The sequence below is a fragment of the Salmo salar genome, chromosome 28, assembly GCF_965601325.2.
Source record: "Salmo salar chromosome 28, fSalSal1, whole genome shotgun sequence".
Classification (NCBI taxonomy): Eukaryota; Metazoa; Chordata; class Actinopteri; order Salmoniformes; family Salmonidae; genus Salmo; species Salmo salar.
In genome coordinates, this window is record NC_138318.1 from 17739187 (window position 1) to 17757708 (window position 18522).

Genomic DNA, 18522 nt, shown 5'->3' on the forward strand with positions numbered 1-18522 from the left:
TTCCCTTTGCTTGCCAAGCTACATTCACACCTCCTTGCATGAACACGAAGGGCGGACTCTCACTGAAAGGAATGCTAATGATGAAAATGAGGCGTAACATATGAAAAGAAGCTCTCTCTCTTTCTCTTCTCCCATTCTCCTGGGATTTAATCAGGAACAGTAGCTGACTGGGTTGCTCTTTCTTTTGCTGACTCCTAGGTGCCTCGGGTCTACAATGATAAGACAATAAATGGCAGAGATAGGAGAAAATGTGGCAAGAGGAAGAGAAGGAGGAGATGATGGAGTGGGAGGTTTAAGGCCACCTCATGACCCCCAGAGCCCGGCCCACTTTCCCTCTTCTGCTCCCCCAGTTAGGGCCCACCATGGTGGGCTCAGGAGGGGCATCGTGATCCAGCTAACAGGCACAGAGGGTGAGTGGGACAGTCTGGATGACAACGAGCTCATCTTCCCCCTTGAACACAACGACTATGACGACCAGACTCCCTACATCTCCCTCTCCAAGGAGAGACAGAACTCCACGGAAGAGGAGAACCAACACTGCTTGCACTCCCCAGCCTTCCACGTACCCCTCTCCCCCTCCTCACCTGGGTCCCTGGGGGACTGCTCCAACTCAGCCCCCAGCTTCCTCTCCCCCAGCCTAGCCACCCCCACCCACCGGCCACTGGCTAGCCTGGTCAAGTCCCTGTCCACGGAGCTGGAGCTCCCTCATGGCTCATCTCTCAGACCCAGGCCCTTCCTCAGCCTAGTCAAGTCCATCTCTACTGAGATCTCCCGCTCAGAGCCAGAGGTGTCGCAGTCCAAGTCTGACTCCCGCCTCAACCTGCACCTGCAGTGGAAGAACCTGACTCAGCCTAAGGGAAGGAGTGACGGAGACTCCCGTACCGCGCCACCCTCGCCCATCGCTCTATCCCCGTCCGAGGGCACCAAGGCGGGCTTCTTCAAGATGGAGCTGGAGGACACGAAGCGGAAGTTCTCTGAGGCTATGCAGGAGCCTATGTTCAGTAAACCTATCAGTATTTTCAGTAAGATCATGGGGGATGAGAAGGATAATGCAGCAGCAGGCAGCCCCAAGCACCAGAGAGCTACAGGCTCCCCCAGCTCCAGAGGTGTCTATGTGGGGAAGATGGACAGCACGGAGGTGGGCGTCACAGAGTCTCCGCTGCGGAGCGCCAAGAGAGCGGACGGTGACTCTCCGCCGGTGTTTGACTGGCCGTGTGCCAGACATCCCAGGAAGGGTCTGCCCACTAGAACATGTTCTGTCCACGATCACCACGGTAACAAACTCAACGACAATTCAGAGGAACTGGAGATCTGCACCTATGATGAAGTCATGCAGGTCGTGGCCATTGAGAGTCATCATCACAGGCGCCCGCGGAGATTGCCTGGTTCGCTGATCTCCTCAGGATCCCATCGTGTGGTTGTTCAACCCACCTCTCCACCTCCTCCACCACACATGGTGTTGTTCTGTGTGGCTGTGTTGTCCTACGCCTACTTCATCCTTCCCCTGGGCCCCTATATGTCAGGCCTGGCTCTGGGCACGGCCTTTGGCTTCCTGCTGGGGCTGCTGCTCATCAGGCTGGGCTCAACCAGACACACAGCTCAGCCACATCCACACAGAGACGTTCAGGCCCTGACTGAGGTTGTTAAGCAGGCTGATGCCCTCGGCAACGAATCAGACATCCTCAAGGTAAGTTAATGTTCAATAGTGAAAACTTTTTCCCCAAAAAAAGATAAGAAGCTGAAGGTGAATTCCTTTTTGTACACTTCATTTCTCTCAGCACAAAAGACCAGCTAGGTCTGAATGGGAACTTATAACCATGGAGGCAGAAAATGGCCTTGGTCTTTACAGATCTTGACATCCACACAAGAATTGGCTGAATAGAAAACTATCTTTTTAAATCCTCCATACTGTGGCATGCACTTCTTAGAACTTTTGTTCCTAAAACAAGTCAGCACTTCCCATTCCCCCCTCTCTCCCTCACTGAGCCTGAATCCTTTCTAATGTAGTGCCTGTGCGATAGCTCAAAGTGCCAGGAATGCAATTAACGTCGGCCAATAAAAAGTTCCTCCAAACTTAAAGAGATACAGAGCCTCATTAGTGTTGTCTCCCTTGGCCGAGAACAGCAGGGCAGAGCACAGAAGAGCAGAGCACAGCCCTGCCAAATGCAGGGTATAGCTCCGACCCAGCATAGTCAGCTCTAGAGGCAATTAACTGAGCAAGAGAGGCTGGGGCTGTGCAATTTCACAGGTTCATTGGCAGGCAAAACATTCTTATCAGTGGTAAAGTGTAGCGCCACCGGGGGAAAGAGAGGTTATCTTCGCGAGGAGGGATAATTCTCTTGGTTAATTGGTGGGTTTGTTTATAAGGTGGATGTCAGACTGAGCCTTGGGGTGAACAGTTAGTCGTGGACATCAGTGCGAGGGAGTTTTGAGACTTTTCCTCTAACACTAACACCATTTAAATGACCTCGGCACCCCGAAGAGTCAAGTCTAATATTGATAGATATTTTGCTTTGTAGCTTTCTCTATGTGTCATGGTGTATGTTCACTCTTTGACTAACTGCATTGAGATGTGTTCTGAAGGACAAGCTATTATCAACATATAAAATAGCTGGTTACACAACAGCTTGTCTTAGTCATTGAAGCATGCTGTCTCAGTGTATTCCCATGTGACGTTCAGGTATTCGCTTACTGTCTCACTATATAACTGGGTATATTCCCATTGGTTTCAGGGCTGGCTGAACGAGATGTTTGAATACGACCCAGAGACCTACCACCTGTCCCTGACCCACTCTGTGTTCGCCACCCTGGAGGGGCACTGCCTTCGCCTGGACTACCCCAGGAACAACATCAGCCGCAGAGCCACCTACGATGAAAAGCCTCCCGAGGCTGTGGTTGTCAGCTCACGCTGCTTCCAGCTACGACACAGCAAGGTCTGTCTGCTTGGTCTGTCAACTTAGCCTCGCTGTTCAAAGCTTAACGCTTCATTTGAGGAAATATGACGCAAGGTTTTATATTTTATTCATTGACTTCATAAAACATTGAGATGTTTTTAAAATGTATTTTATGTGTGTGTTACATACAATAATCACATCAGTAGTGGTCCTCTGTAGCTCAGTTGGTTTAGCATGGCATAGCATGGCGCTTGCAATGTTTTTTGAGATGGTCTGAAAGCATAATAATCAGATGTATTAATGTTGTGTTATAAGAGGTTTCTAATAAGTCTAGTTGTAATACCAGGTGTTCCTGCTGCCCTCTGAGCTAGCCCGTAAGAGGCTGTGGAACCTGAAGTACCCTATCTGCATTGAGCTGGCAGAGGGAGAGGGGGTCATGGAGGAGGAGAGGGGCACAGTGGAGACCCCAAGAGAGGAGCAGGGGGGAGACCCCCAACTCCAAACACGACCCACCTCCAACCCCAAACCAGCAGCCAACCTCCCTACAACCATATACCTCTTCGGACGGACAGGAAGAGAGAAGGAGGAGTGGTTTCATCACTTCCTGTCCGCGTCCACGGTAATGGAGAAGGAGAAGGAGAATGAGAGGCCTGGCAGATGTGTGTCCAGATCAGGTAGGATGAACTGTTTTTGTTTGTTTTTGTTGTTTTGTATGGTTGTCTTTTTTCCTCATTTAATTGACTTTGCGTTAGTATTTTATTTGTGTTTTTTGCATAATGACAAAGCTTCACAGTACATATATTGGCCATGAAAATATAATGCATTCGCAATACATGTGGAAAGGGAAGGATAAATCAAGCAAATGTTACTCTAGTGGATTATATGCTCCAGTTCCATGTATTCCAGGATGATTCATTTGTAGATTACAGATGCGTGGACATGTAGGAGAATATAGTACTGTCGTGATGCTCTCAAAGCACTTAACCACACATGTTTCTGCCCCTGCTCTGGTCTGTCCTGGTAGTAAACTGAACAGTGTTGTCCTCCATCTTAGACAGTCCACTAAGTCCCCTGAAGCTAAATATATCGCTGAGAATATTACACATTTCCTTACAGATGCACTCTCATGTAACACTTAAAAGAAATGATCACAACAATGTAAAATCTGTGAACCGACAGCTGTCATGTCTGTATCTAGATGTGCCGGTAGTGCGAGGGGTGAGCCCCTCAAGACGGTCCCAGGACAGCAGAGGTTCCAGCAGGATTGGGAGCACTGAAGAGGATCTCCCCGTTCCCCCTTCTGCCCCTTCCATCCAAACATCCAGGGTGGGCTCTCCGCTGCTGGACTACCCCACCTACATGGCTCGTTTCCTGCCCTCAGAGCAGCCCAGCCCCCTGCCCAGTCCACCCCTCAACAGCACAGAGACAAGCCCCACCAACAAAGTGAGGGTGAGTTCCGCTGACCACCTGAATGAAACATCTAGAAAGAGATAGATTATATAATTAAATAGTGTGTTAATCTGTAGTGGCGTATCTATTTCTCTACAGTGCACCTGTGATTTCCCAGAGTTCCCGGGGGAGGGCCACACTGACTGGGTCAATGCACTGATTGGTCGAATATTCTGGGACTTCCTGCGCGAGAAATACTGGGTGGACATTGTCTCCAGAAAAATCCAGAAAAAGTTGAGCAAAATCAGAGTGAGTATGTGAGCTCTCACAGTGTAAAATCCCCTCTTCAGAAGTAAGGGGAGCTTGTACAATGTTTCTATCTGGTCATTTTCTAGTAGTATATAGCCAACGTAACCACAAAATCCACTGGAAACAAGTAAAACAGAGGAGCGAAATGACATTTCTTTGTTTGTTTGTGTGTGTGCAGCTGCCTTACTTCATGAATGAGCTGACTCTGACTGAACTGGACATGGGCTCCTGTCTGCCCCAAATCACCAGTGTGTCCAGACCTGTAGTCAACAGCAGAGGCGAGTGTCAACGACAAAGCTCACTCTTCTTTTTTACTCTCCCTGATGTTTCTGCCGTGATGACTAGGGCCTGGTGTTTTCCAGACCATGTGACCTGACCAGGAGAAACTCTGCGGCCCAAACATGGTCAGGAATAACTCCTGACCCTAATGATGACACAGCGATACAGCCCACTCTGCATACAGTACATGAAACTCTCAGAGCACCAATTAGTGAAAGACAATGACAGCGTGTCATACTTAGTCTAATCTAGATTCTGGAGGGGTACTTAGAAGCAGATTAAATGGATTTGCCCTGATTATGAAGGTCTGCAAATTACAGCAAATTACGACAGATTATAATTCCCCAAAAGAATGATGGTGACAAATGTGGACTGTGCAGGGGGAGCTCTGTATAAATCTGTAAATGGGATGGTGTGTGATTAGAGAGGCATGGATGTGACGTAGGTCATGTTGCCTTGCGCAAATTGTGATGCAAGCAGAGAGACATGAGGAAAGGGCTTATAGACTAACCCTCTTTGGAGGTACTAAGCTAACACATGGAATTGTTTTAAGATGGTCATACCATGGATAATTTAGCTATTTTAGGACCCCTTTATGTATAATAATAATAATAATAATATTTGCAAAAATATTTAATTTGGCCTTTAGTACGATCGCCCATAGAAACACATTGAATTCATAAATGGCAAAAAATATAGTAAAAAAAACTTAGCATAAGGAATAAGGTTTTGAAGTATCTGTCCTATATCTAGCAGATATAAGAAAGTTCAGGAAATATCTATATTTTTTGGGACACATATTTAACCCCTTATTTTTTGGGGCACAAAACTACCTCTATACTTCCATTCGTTTGTATGGGGTTCCTTCAGACAAGTCCCATGACTATTGTGGGGTTCGTATAGCAAAATGGAGAACACCATCGTGTTCCTGAGAGTCTTCCCTTTCCATAGAAGGGTCATAACGTTCGGACGCTACAGACATTTCTGTGAGAAGACCGATTTTCGGGATGTCTCATGGTCTGAGAAACAACGCTGTAGCTCAGCCACCTTCCACCGTAGATGTGATATCACTAGCATAATCTGACAGATTGAGATGTGATATCTCTAGCATAATCTGACAGATTGAGATGTGATATCTCTATCATAATCTGACAGATTGAGATGGGATATCTCTATTATGATCTGACAGATTGAGATGTGATATCTCTATCATAATCTGACAGATTGAGATGTGATATCTCTAGCATAATCTGACAGATTGAGATGTGATATCTCTATCATAATCTGACAGATTGAGATGTGATATCTCTATCATAATCTGACAGATTGAGATGTGATATCTCTATTATAATCTGACAGATTGAGATGTGATATCTCTAGCATAATCTGACAGATTGAGATGGGATATCTCTATCATAATCTGACAGATTGAGATGTGATATCTCTAGCATAATCTGACAGATTGAGATGTGATATCTCTATCATAATCTGACAGATTGAGATGTGATATCTCTATTATAATCTGACAGATTTTGATGGGATTGTTTTATTATGTTACTTAGATTGACGCACGGGTGCGTCAATAGACTATTAAGGACAAGCCAGCAAATCCTGTCCAAGCACTATAAATGCCCCCGTTTGTATGCGTTCGCAGATGCACACACTCAGAGACACACACACACATAGACACACATAGACACACACACATATAGACACACCACCACCAAACCAATATGCTGCATGTCCCCAGCAGGAGGTAACAGCTCCCTGGCTCACTGAGATTACAACAGATTACTGTAATAATATCGACTCATCTGATGCTCAGTACTCTATCATAATCAGATGACATGAGCAATGGACCATCTCTTCCCTCTCAATCATCTGATCTGTCTCTTAATCTCTGTTCTTGTGTGTGTGTGTGTGTGTGTGTGTGTGTGTGTGTGTGTGTGTGTGTGTGTGTGTGTGTGTGTGTGTGTGTGTGTGTGTGTGTGTGTGTGTGTGTGTGTGTGTGTGTGTGTGTGTGTGTGTGTGTGTGTGTGTGTGTGTGTGTGCATGCGTGTGTGTGTGTGTGCGCGCGTGTGTGTGTGTGTGTGTGCATGCGTGAGTGTGTGTGCGCGCATGCGTGTGTGCGCGCATGCGTGTGTGCATGCGTGAGTGTGTGTGTGTGTGTGCGTGCATGCGCACGTGTGTGTGTGTGTGTTCTCCAGGCTTGTGGCTGGAGCTGGAGGTGGTATACACTGGGGCCCTGCAGATGACCCTGGAGACCAAGATCAACCTGTCCAAACTGGGCAAGGAGGGCAAGGAGGGCAAGGAGGGAAGCCTGGACACTGACAGCCTCACTGATACTGGCAGCCTAGGGTCAGTCACATTACAGTTAGTACTGCACTATCATCTAAAATAAAATATATTGTTTACTGTACAACATGCATTTTACGTAGTACAACTAACGTTATTATTTAATTGTAAATTGAACTGCAAAATTACTAGCCTGGGTTCCAGTCTGTTTGTGCTATTATGGAATTTTTGCACAAAACAGATCTGGATTTCAGGCTACAATATAACCACTGCCTTGCGGCATCTATGCTGACATCCTGGTAATGATTAGCTGCTATGCTCTGTCAGAGGTGGCAGACAATTAATGATAATTAAGAGACCAACCTACAAAATCCCTCTTAATCTGTCAAACTCCTCTAATAGTGAATCTTTGAACAGAGCCTGTGGATGACAGAGCTCTCTATGCATGACAGAGCTCTCTATACATGACAGAGCTCTCTGTACATGACAGAGCTCTCTGTACATGACAGAGCTCTCTATACATGATAGAGCTCTCTATACATGACAGAGCTCTCTGTACATGATAGAGCTCTCTGTACATGACGGAGCTCTCTGTACATGACGGAGCTCTCTATACATGACGGAGCTCTCTATACATGACAGAGCTCTCTATACATGACAGAGCTCTCTATACATGACGGAGCTCTCTGTACATGACGGAGCTCTCTATACATGACGGAGCTCTCTGTACATGACCGAGCTCTCTATACATGACAGAGCTCTCTATACATGACGGAGCTCTCTATACATGACGGAGCTCTCTGTACATGACAGAGCTCTCTGTACATGACAGAGCTCTCTATACATGACGGAGCTCTCTATACATGACAGAGCTCTCTGTACATGATAGAGCTCTCTATACATGACAGAGCTCTCTGTACATGACAGAGCTCTCTATACATGACAGAGCTCTCTATACATGACAGAGCTCTCTGTACATGACAGAGCTCTCTATACATGACAGAGCTCTCTATACATGACAGTTGATTAGTTGGTCTGTTTCCAGATTTAAATAGATTCCTACAGTAGATCCTTGTTCTGTCATAAAAATATCCTCTTATTTGTTAAGCATGTATGAGCTTGTTTTTACAGCATGTTTGGCTCTGCTGAATATGGTTTTATTTAGGTGTCAAATCCATAAAATGTCTCTATTAGGTTTGTGGATAAAGCTAGGGTTGGGGCTGAACTGTGGACATGAAGCTAAGGTTGAACTCAGATGAGGATTAAGGTTAGTCTCAGTGAGAGCTGAAATCATTTTTCTCTCATGCTTAGCCAGAGCGACTTACTGTAATACATTTTCACTCTTTTTTGTATTAGTTGCCAATGGGAAGCAAACCCACAACCCTGGCATTACAAGTGCCACGGTACACCAGCTGAGCCACACGAAACACTCAGGAAACCTGTGTTGTTGTGTTTTGTGTCCAGGTCCAGACCCATCCTCAGTGTTTTGGCTGACAGCGATGAAGAGTCCTCCAGCGCCGGCTCTTCAGATGAGGAGGAAGTACTGCTCTCAGAGCACCAAAGCATTGTGGGAGAAAAGGGGACTCTACCTGGTGCTGAAGGGTAATTGATGTCTCTTTCTCTTACACACCAAATATAGTCGGCCATGTAGAATGATGCGGCCAAGACTTTTTCCTGACTGTGACCTGACTGTGACCTTGTGCTGTATTTGCCTCGATTCAATCCGTAGCGATGACATTCGGTTTTGTAGCTCGTTTTACATTTAAAGGCAATGTTCCCACGTTAGCAGAGACTGCATTCACGGTAAACGCTGAATATGTCGGCTTAATCGTAAATGATCTTGACATTTCAAGCGTGCTATAGCGCTGAACTTCGAGCCCTAATTTCATCTTCTATAGTCACAACCAGAGTTGTGGACTCGAGTCACATGACATGGACTCAAATATGACTCCAGTCACAAATTTGATGACTTTAGACTCAACCTGATAGAAAATAAAATAACTTGGGACTTGACTTTGACTCGAGACTGATGACTTGAACTTATCTGGCCAGGTTTTGTAATGTTTTGTCACTCATTTTGTGGCACAGAGTCTATGTGGATTACTGTACACCAAGCCAGAGACAGCAGCACAGCATCGCCCTTGCAAAAAAACCTGCAACAGATTGGCTAGTGAAACGCACACTCGGCACTGTGATTGGACCAGCAAACTGTCAATCAACACAGGTCGGGTGGCAAGCTAGTGAACAGATTGCTAAATTGCTGTACAGCTATGGGATCGGGTGCACCGCAAATGTCAAATTATAGAAGAGAGGATTGCCGTAATACATATACAGCTCCAAAAATTGCTTGGTGATTAAGAACACTTTGCAAGCTCATCAGTAATGGGGCAACAATTGCTAGCATAGGCCTGCTGGTATTTTGGTATGCAACAATTGCTTTAAATTGGTAATTTACATATCAAACTTGCATTTGGAATTAGTTTAAAATGTATTATTACTGTAGTAAAGATGCACCATTGCACACCTCTTCACTTATGCTCTCCAAACTGCTTTTTTTCTCTTGTTGAAGTGTTTGCTGTTGCTTTCACACGTTACAGTGCAGTTTTGCCCTCTACCTGTTTGAGCTCCTGTTAGACAGATTCCATGTGGTTTCTCAAGGGGAGGCTGTACAGTCTGGCCCTCTACCTGTTTGAGCTCCTGTTAGACAGATTCCATGTGGTTTCTCAAGGGGAGGCTGTACAGTCTGGCCCTCTACCTGTTTGAGCTCCTGTTAGACAGATTCCATGTGGTTTCTCAAGGGGAGGCTGTACAGTCTGGCCCTCTACCTGTTTGAGCTCCTGTTAGACAGATTCCATGTGGTTTCTCAAGGGGAGGCTGTACAGTCTGGCCCTCTACCTGTTTGAGCTCCTGTTAGACAGATTCCATGTGGTTTCTCAAGGGGAGGCTGTACAGTCTGGCCCTCTACCTGTTTGAGCTCCTGTTAGACAGATTCCATGTGGTTTCTCAAGGGGAGGCTGTACAGTCTGGCCCTCTACCTGTTTGAGCTCCTGTTGGACAGATTCCATGTGGTTTCTCAAGGGGAGGCTGTACAGTTTTGCCCTCTACCTGTTTGAGCTCCTGTTAGACAGATTCCATGTGGTTTCTCAAGGGGAGGCTGTACAGTCTGGCCCTCTACCTGTTTGAGCTCCTGTTAGACAGATTCCATGTGGTTTCTCAAGGGGAGGCTGTACAGTCTGGCCCTCTACCTGTTTGAGCTCCTGTTAGACAGATTCCATGTGGTTTCTCAAGGGGAGGCTGTACAGTCTGGCCCTCTACCTGTTTGAGCTCCTGTTAGACAGATTCCATGTGGTTTCTCAAGGGGAGGCTGTACAGTCTGGCCCTCTACCTGTTTGAGCTCCTGTTAGACAGATTCCATGTGGTTTCTCAAGGGGAGGCTGTACAGTCTGGCCCTCTACCTGTTTGAGCTCCTGTTAGACAGATTCCATGTGGTTTTTCAAGGGGAGGCTGTACAGTCTGGCCCTCTACCTGTTTGAGCTCCTGTTAGACAGATTCCATGTGGTTTCTCAAGGGGAGGCTGTACAGTCTGGCCCTCTACCTGTGTCCATTCAGATAGGACAGGTCACGCCTGATACAGAGGCTATTTATTTTGGCCTATTGCCCTTGTATATTTTGTATATGGCGCGTTCACCATTGGATCACCTGTAAATAAGACTTGTAAATAAATCTACACTCCGAGCACTTCAACCTGCCTTGCCTTCTGCTGATTTCATGCCCTTATGGCTGCTACAAATAAAGGGCCGTCTGGTAGCCTCAATAAATAGACAAGGATTTGTAGTTGAACAAGTAGATTTTATTTTTTACTCGACTTGAGACTTGACTTAAACTTGTGACTGGACTTGACTTGACTTGCTCTTAGAATGCACGATATGGACTTGACTCGAGTTTTGCCCCGTTCCGCTTGGGACTCTACTTGAGACTCGGACCTTGTGACTTGAGACTTGCTTGTGATTAGAAAAATAGTGACTTGGTCCCACCTCTGGTAACAACAGATACAGTGCATTCGGAAAGTATTCAGACCCCTTCCCTTTTTCCACATTTTGTTACGTTACAGCCTTGTTCTGAAATTGATTGAATAAAATATGTTCCTCATCAGTCTGAACACAATACCCCACAATGGCAGAGCAAAAAGAGGTTTAGATATTTTTGCAAATGTATATAAAAAAAACTGAAATATTACATTTACATAAGTATTCAGACCCTTTACTCAGTACTTTGTTGAAGCACCTTTGGCAGCGATTACAGCCTTGAGTCTTCTTGGGTATGACGGTACAAGCTTGGCACACCTGTATTTGGGGAGGTTCTCCCATTCTTCTCTGCAGATCCTCTCAAGTCAGGTTGGATGGGGAGTGTCGCTGCGCAGCTATCTTCAGGTCTCTCCAGAGATGTTTGATCGGGTTCAAGTCTGGGCTCTGGCTGGGCCGCTCAAGGACATTCAGAGGACGTTCAAGGACTTGTCCCGAAGCCACTGCTATGTTGTCTTGGCTGTGTGCTTAGGGTCGTTGTCCTGTTGGAAGGTGAATCTTCGCCCCAGTCTGAGGTCCTGAGCGCTCTGGAGCTGGTTTTCATCAAGGGTTTCTCTGTACTTTGCTCCGCTCAACCTTCCCTCAATCCTGACACTTAATTATTTATTTTTTTAAACCTTCATTTAACTAGGCTTTAAAACATCCCCACAGCAGGATACTGCCACCACCATGCTTCACCGTAGGGATGGAACATGATTTACTCCAGATGTGACATTTGGCATTCTGGCCAAAGAGTTCAATCTTTGTTTCATCAGACCAGAGAATCTTGTTTCTCAAGGTCTGACAGTCCTTTGGGATGTCATGTGCCTTTTACTGAGGAGTGGCTTCCGTCTGGCCACTCTACCATAAAGGCCTGATTGGTGGTGTGCTGCAGAGATGGTTGTCTTTCTAGAAGGTTCTCCCATCTCCACAGAGGAACTCTGGAGCTCTGTCAGAGTAACCATCGGGTTCTTGGTTACCATGGCCCTTCTCCCCCGATTGCTCAATTTGGCTGGGCGGCCAGCTCTAGGAAGTGTCTTGGTGGTTCCAAACTTCTTCCATTTAAGAATGATGGGGGCCACTGTGTTCTTGGGGATTTTAAATGTAGCATGAAATGTTTGGTACCCTTCCCCAGATCGGTGCCTCGACACAATCCTGTATTGGAGCTCTACGGACAATTCCTTCGACCTCATGGCTTGGTTTTTGCTCTGACATGCACTGTCAACTGTGGGACCTTATATAGACAGGTGTGTGCCTTTCCAAATCATGTCCAATCAATTGAATTTACACCAGTTGGACTCCAATCAAATTGTAGAAACATTGCAAGGATGATCAATGGAAACAGGATGCAATTTCAAGTCTCATAGCAAAGGGTCTGAATACTTATGTAATTTGCAAACATTTGTAAAAACCTGTTTTGACTGTCATTATGATGTATTGTATGTAGATTGATGAGGATTTTTTTAAATCCATTTTAGAATAAGGCTGTAACGTAACAAAATGTGGAAAAAGTCAATGGGTCTGAATGCTTTCCGAATGCACTGTACTTTGACATCACTTTCCCAGAATATAGCTTACATTTAAGTTACTAAGGCTGGATTCAATCCGTATCGCAAAAGATCTCTATTAAAATATGTGAATTGTTAATCGCGCTATGAAGTGGATCTTCAGTGCTATGGATTGAATAGGGCCCTTAGTTTTAGATCATAGCGGTGCAGGTCATAGCAGTGCTGTTTTCATTTGTGACCGGTGTGACATTTACCTCTGAAGGCATAAGTCCTCTCATGTATGTCCTCTCTCCTCCTCTCCTCCCCTCTGCAGGATTGCTGCTGGTGGCGGGAGGACAGGCAGGCGGATTTTGAGATTTGTAGACAAAATTGCTAAGTCTAAGTACTTCCAGAAGGCGACAGAGAATGAGTACATCAAAAAGAAGATTGAGGAGATGTCCAACACACCCCTGCTGCTGGCAGTGGAGGTTCAGGAGCTTTCTGGAACACTGGCTGTCAACATCCCTCCTCCCCCTACTGATAGAATATGGTACGGACCACACTCAACATCCCTTATCTCCCTACTGATAGAATATGGTACGGACCACACTCAACATCCCTCCTCCCCCTACTGATAGAATATGGTACGGACCACACTCAACATCCCTCATCCCCCTACTGATAGAATATGGTACGGACCACACTCAACATCCCTCCTCCCCCTACTGATAGAATATGGTACGGACCACACTCAACATCCCTTATCTCCCTACTGATAGAATATGGTACGGACCACACTCAACATCCCTCCTCCCCCTACTGATAGAATATGGTACGGACCACACTCAACATCCCTCATCCCCCTACTGATAGAATATGGTACGGACCACACTCAACATCCCTCCTCCCCCTACTGATAGAATATGGTACGGACCACACTCAACATCCCTCCTCCCCCTACTGATAGTATATGGTACGGACCACACTCAACATCCCTCCTCCCCCTACTGATAGAATATGGTACGGACCACACTCAACATCCCTCCTCCCCCTACTGATAGAATATGGTACGGACCACACTCAACATCCCTCCTCCCCCTACTGATAGAATATGGTACGGACCACACTCAACATCCCTCCTCCCCCTACTGATAGAATATGGTACGGACCACACTCAACATCCCTCCTCCCCCTACTGATAGAATATGGTACGGACCACACTCAACATCCCTCCTCCCCCTACTGATAGAATATGGTACGGACCACACTCAATATCCCTCCTCCCCCTACTGATCGAATATGGTACGGACCACACTCAATATCCCTCCTCCCCCTACTGATAGAATATGGTACGGACCACACTCAACATCTCTCCTCCCCCTACTAATAGAATATGGTACGGACCACACTCAATATCGCTCCTCCCCCTACTGATAGTATATGGTACGGACCACACTCCATATCCCTCCTCCCCCTACTGATAGAATATGGTACGGACCACACTCAACATCCCTCCTCCCCCTACTGATAGTATATGGTACGGACCACACTCAATATCCCTCCTCCCCCTACTGATAGAATATGGTACGGACCACACTCAATATCCCTCCTCCCCCTACTGATAGAATATGGTACGGACCACACTCAACATCCCTCCTCCCCTTACTGATAGAATATGGTACGGACCACACTCAATATCGCTCCTCCCCCTACTGATAGTATATGGTACGGACCACACTCCATATCCCTCCTCCCCCTTCTGATAGAATATGGTATGACCCACTCTCACTCAAAGTTACTCTATGACAGAGATCATGAACTCGATTCAGCCGCAGGATGATTTTTTCTTAAGCAGAAGGTCAGGGGGGCCTGAACATAATTGCAAATAATTTGTAGACTGCAAATTGACCGGAAAAAGCCCAAACAGATATAATATTTGACTAAAACATAATCATTTCAAACCTTGCTTACATTTGTATACGATCACGTGTCTCTTTATTATGCACGGGAATACTTGGGAACAGATTTCCAAAATTATAATCTCTTGGAGCTGACTTCCTGGTGTTTTTACAGAACGCTGCAACCTGCCTGGTATTCAACCTTCCCACGTTCTCTCATCTCACCCCATTCTGCCGCACACCAGGCTCGCATCCACTACAAGACCATGGTGCTTACTCCCCCCCCCCCACCTCCCCAATTCAAACAACCTTCTAGCTCTGAGTCACAGCTCTTACTCTACGTTATTGAGGAAAAATGTAAACTCAGCAAAAAAATACATCCTCTCACTGTCAACAGCGTTTATTATTCGGCAAACTTAACTTGTGTAAATATTTGTATGAGTATAACAAGATTCAACAACTGAGACAAACTGAACAAGTTCCACAGACATGTGACTAACAGAAATTGAATAATGTGTCCCTGAACAAAGGGGTGGGTCAAAATCAAAAGTAACAGTCAGTATCTGGTGTGGTCACCAGCTGCATTAAGAACTGCAGTGCATCTCCTTCTCATGGACTGCACCAGATTTGCCAGTTCTTGCTGTGAGATGTTACCCCATTATTCCACCAAGGCACCTGCAAGTTCCCAGACATTTCTGGGGGGAATGGCCCTAGCCCTCACCCTCCGATCCAACAGGTCCCAGACGTGCTCAATGGGATTGAGATCCGGGCTCTTCGCTGGCCATGGCAGAACACTGACATTCCTGTCTTGCAGGAAATCACGCACAGAACGAGCAGTATGGCTGGTGGCATTGTCATGCTGGAGGGTCATGTCAGGATGAGCCTGCAGGAAGGGTACCAAATGGTGTAGGAGGATGTCTTCCCTGTAACGCACAGCGTTGAGATTGCCAGCAATGACAACAAGCTCAGTCCGATGATGCTGTGACGCACCGCTCCAGAACATGACGGACCCTCCACCTCCAAATCGATCCTGCTCCAGAGTACAGGCCTCAGTGTAACGCTCATTCCTTCGATGATAAACATGAATCTGACCACCACCCCTGGTGAGACAAAACCACGACTCGTCAGTGAAGAGCACTTTTTTCCACTCCTGTCTGGTCCAGCGATGGTGGGTTTGTGCCCATAGGCATAACGTTGTTGTCGGTGATGTCTGGTGAGGACCTGCCTTACAACAGGCCTACAAGCCCTCAATCTAGCCTCCCTCAGTCTATTGCGGACACTCTGAACACTGATGGAGGGATTGTGCGTTCCTGGTGTAACTCGGGCAGTTGTTGTTGCCATCCTGTACCTGTCCCGCAGGTGTGATGTTCGGATGTACCGATCCTGTGCAGGTGTTGCTACACGTGGTCTGCCATTGCGAGGACGATCAGCTGTCCGTCCTGTCTCCTTGTAGCACTGTCTTAGGCGTCTCACAGTACAGACATTGCAATTTATTGCCCTGGCCACATCTGCAGTCCTCATGCCTCCTTGCAGCATGCCTAAGGCACATTCACGCAGATGAGCAGGGACCCTGGGCATCTTTCTTTTGGTGTTTTTCAGAGTCAGTAGAAAGGCCTCTTTAGTGTCCTAAGTTTTCATAACTGTGACCTTAATTGCCTACCATCTGTAAGTTGTTAGTGTCTTAACAACCATTCCACAGGTGCATGTTCATTGATTGTTTATGGTTCATTGAACAAGCATGGGAAACAGTGTTTAAACCCTTTACAATGAAGATCTGTGAAGTTATTTGGATTTTTACGAATTATCTTTGAAAGATAGGGTCCTGAAAAAGGGACGTTTCTTTTTTTGCTGAGTTTATTTCTTTGCCTGTGTTATGTGGTTGTCCCACCTAGCTATCTTAAGATGAATGCACTGTAAGTCTGGTTAAAAGGTTAAAAGCGTCTGCTAAATTACCAAAAAATATATACATTAAGTTACATGTTTTATGTCCAACAATGATATGTATTGTTTTTATTTATATTTTTTTATAAGAATAATTTTGCTCAGAAAACTCCCCAGTTGGGGAAGCTCTATGGCGTTGTCCTGAAACACCCCCTAGCCTCTAGTCTACATTCACTCCGATTCACTTTATCTCTTCATTTACGTACTTGCTTCTTCAGCATGAAAGAGCATTACTTTTCTTTTTGTGACAAGTTGAACAAAGGGTCAGGAAAATGATAGCAACCAATGATAAGACCACATTTTTTATAAAGGTTAGGTCAACATGGTAATTGCCTTCGGTTACTGTCTCTGTATTTATTGATGGTCCTATATTTGTGCATGTGTGTGTTCCAGGTACAGTTTCTGTGTTCCTCCCAAGCTGGACCTGCATGTCAGACCCAAGCTGGGGGAGAGGGAGGTCACTTTCTGTCACGTGACCGAGTGGATCGAGAAGAAGCTGCAGGATGAGTTTGAGGTTAGACTTCTCTTTCCATTCCTGCTGCTCCACCTACTCTTTTCCTCTCTCTCCCCCTCCCTTCCCTTGTATCTCTCACCTCTTGCCCTCCCTTGTCTTTTCTCATCCAGCTCTTCCTCTTTTACTCTCCCCTGCCTCCCCTTCCCCCCAAATCCCAAGTAAGACAATCTATCCCCAAAAAAACAATTAATCTATCTTCTCTCCATTCCAGAAAGTATTTGTTCTGCCCAACATGGACGATATCTACCTGCCTCTGATGCATTCTGGGATGGACAGTCCTCCAGCTGGGCTGCTGGAGGAGTGTCCAGCCCAGTTGTCACACTCACAACACTCCTCCATGGAGTCCATCGAGAGGATCTCTCAGGACAATACTGCTGCAGACTTGGACTAGTGCCTCTCTGTGGCCCAATGACACTAAGACACCCCTGAAATTCTCAAAGCACATCAAGTACACTGAACAGAAATATAAACGCAACATGTAAAGTGTTGGTCCCATGTTTCATGAGCTGAACAAAGGAGAATTTATATCTGTAATAAAGTTTTTGTGGGAAAAAACTCATTCTGATTGGCTGGGCCTGGCTGCCCACCAAGTGAAATCCGTAGATTAGGAACAAATGTATTCATTTAAATTGTCTGATTTCCTTATGTGAACTGTAACTCAGCAAAATTTTTGAAATTGTTGCATGTTGCTTTTTTTTTTGTTCAGTATAGATGTGCCACCAAATGTAGTGAGATACTGTATACTACAGAACTTCAACCGACTTTAAGTGATACCTTCGGTCAATGTTTACATGTGAGGAACAGTAAAGAGATGTGTGTTTGCGTGTTGATTTGATTTTTTACAGTTCAATGTCCTTTTGATCAGACAGTCCATATTTAATACGTGAAAGATGAAAACGATCATTAAATAAAACCAAGACATATAGAAATGTTTTTATGTCGTGTTTTTAATCATTCAAGATTTGGATTTGCCAAAACACAATAATCAACCTAATAGAAACATTATGAAAATAAAACAATTCATCAGAATACATCTGCAGTATGTACAAAATACACCAAAATGAAATTAAAAGTTTAATTAAAATACAAATCTCTTTAATTTTCATAGTTACGCATAATCATTATTTTATATAAAAACCCTTATCTCATTTAAAATGTCATTAATAATTTGTAAAATACAAAAATAAACCCTGTTCCCATGCTACTCTCCCCTGTAGTCTCCCCCTCTCCATATCCCTCATACACCTCTCCTTCCCCCTCTCCCTCTCCATATTCCTCTCCCTCACCCGCCTGTCCCTCCTCTGCCTCTACCATGACCTCTAGACTCTCACAGATGAGTGCCACCTGCCTCCTGACTTGTGTCATGGTGGTCTGCATTCTCCTCATTTTCCTTCGGAGGGCGCTAGCGATGGCTCTGTGGTTCTGCCTCTGGGACTCCACCTGCTGCTTCAGTTG

The 18522-nt window shown here is 45.6% G+C and overlaps 1 protein-coding gene across 1 annotated transcript; it reads left to right on the top strand.

The window, feature by feature from the left end:
• Positions 1 to 202: 202 nt before the first annotated feature.
• On the top strand, positions 203 to 17996 carry tex2l (testis expressed 2, like). The gene is made up of 11 exons (XM_082970498.1): positions 203 to 1687; positions 2733 to 2933; positions 3241 to 3568; positions 4093 to 4343; positions 4443 to 4592; positions 4771 to 4870; positions 7079 to 7229; positions 8637 to 8768; positions 13049 to 13264; positions 16947 to 17067; positions 17279 to 17996. The coding sequence occupies exons 1-11, from the start codon at positions 230 to 232 to the stop codon at positions 17456 to 17458; spliced, it is 3288 nt and encodes a 1095-aa protein (XP_082826624.1). The 5' UTR covers positions 203 to 229; the 3' UTR covers positions 17459 to 17996.
• The last annotated feature ends 526 nt before the right edge of the window (positions 17997 to 18522 follow it).

Coding starts and splice junctions, on each gene's coding strand:
- tex2l (XM_082970498.1), top strand. CDS start 230: ATGGCAGAGATAGGAGAAAATGTGGCAAGAGGAAGAGAAGGAGGAGAT. Junction 4,593..4,770: donor AAAAGTTGAGCAAAATCAGA/GTGAGTATGTGA, acceptor GTGTGTGTGCAG/CTGCCTTACTTCATGAATGA. Junction 13,265..16,946: donor CCCCCTACTGATAGAATATG/GTACGGACCACA, acceptor TGTGTGTTCCAG/GTACAGTTTCTGTGTTCCTC.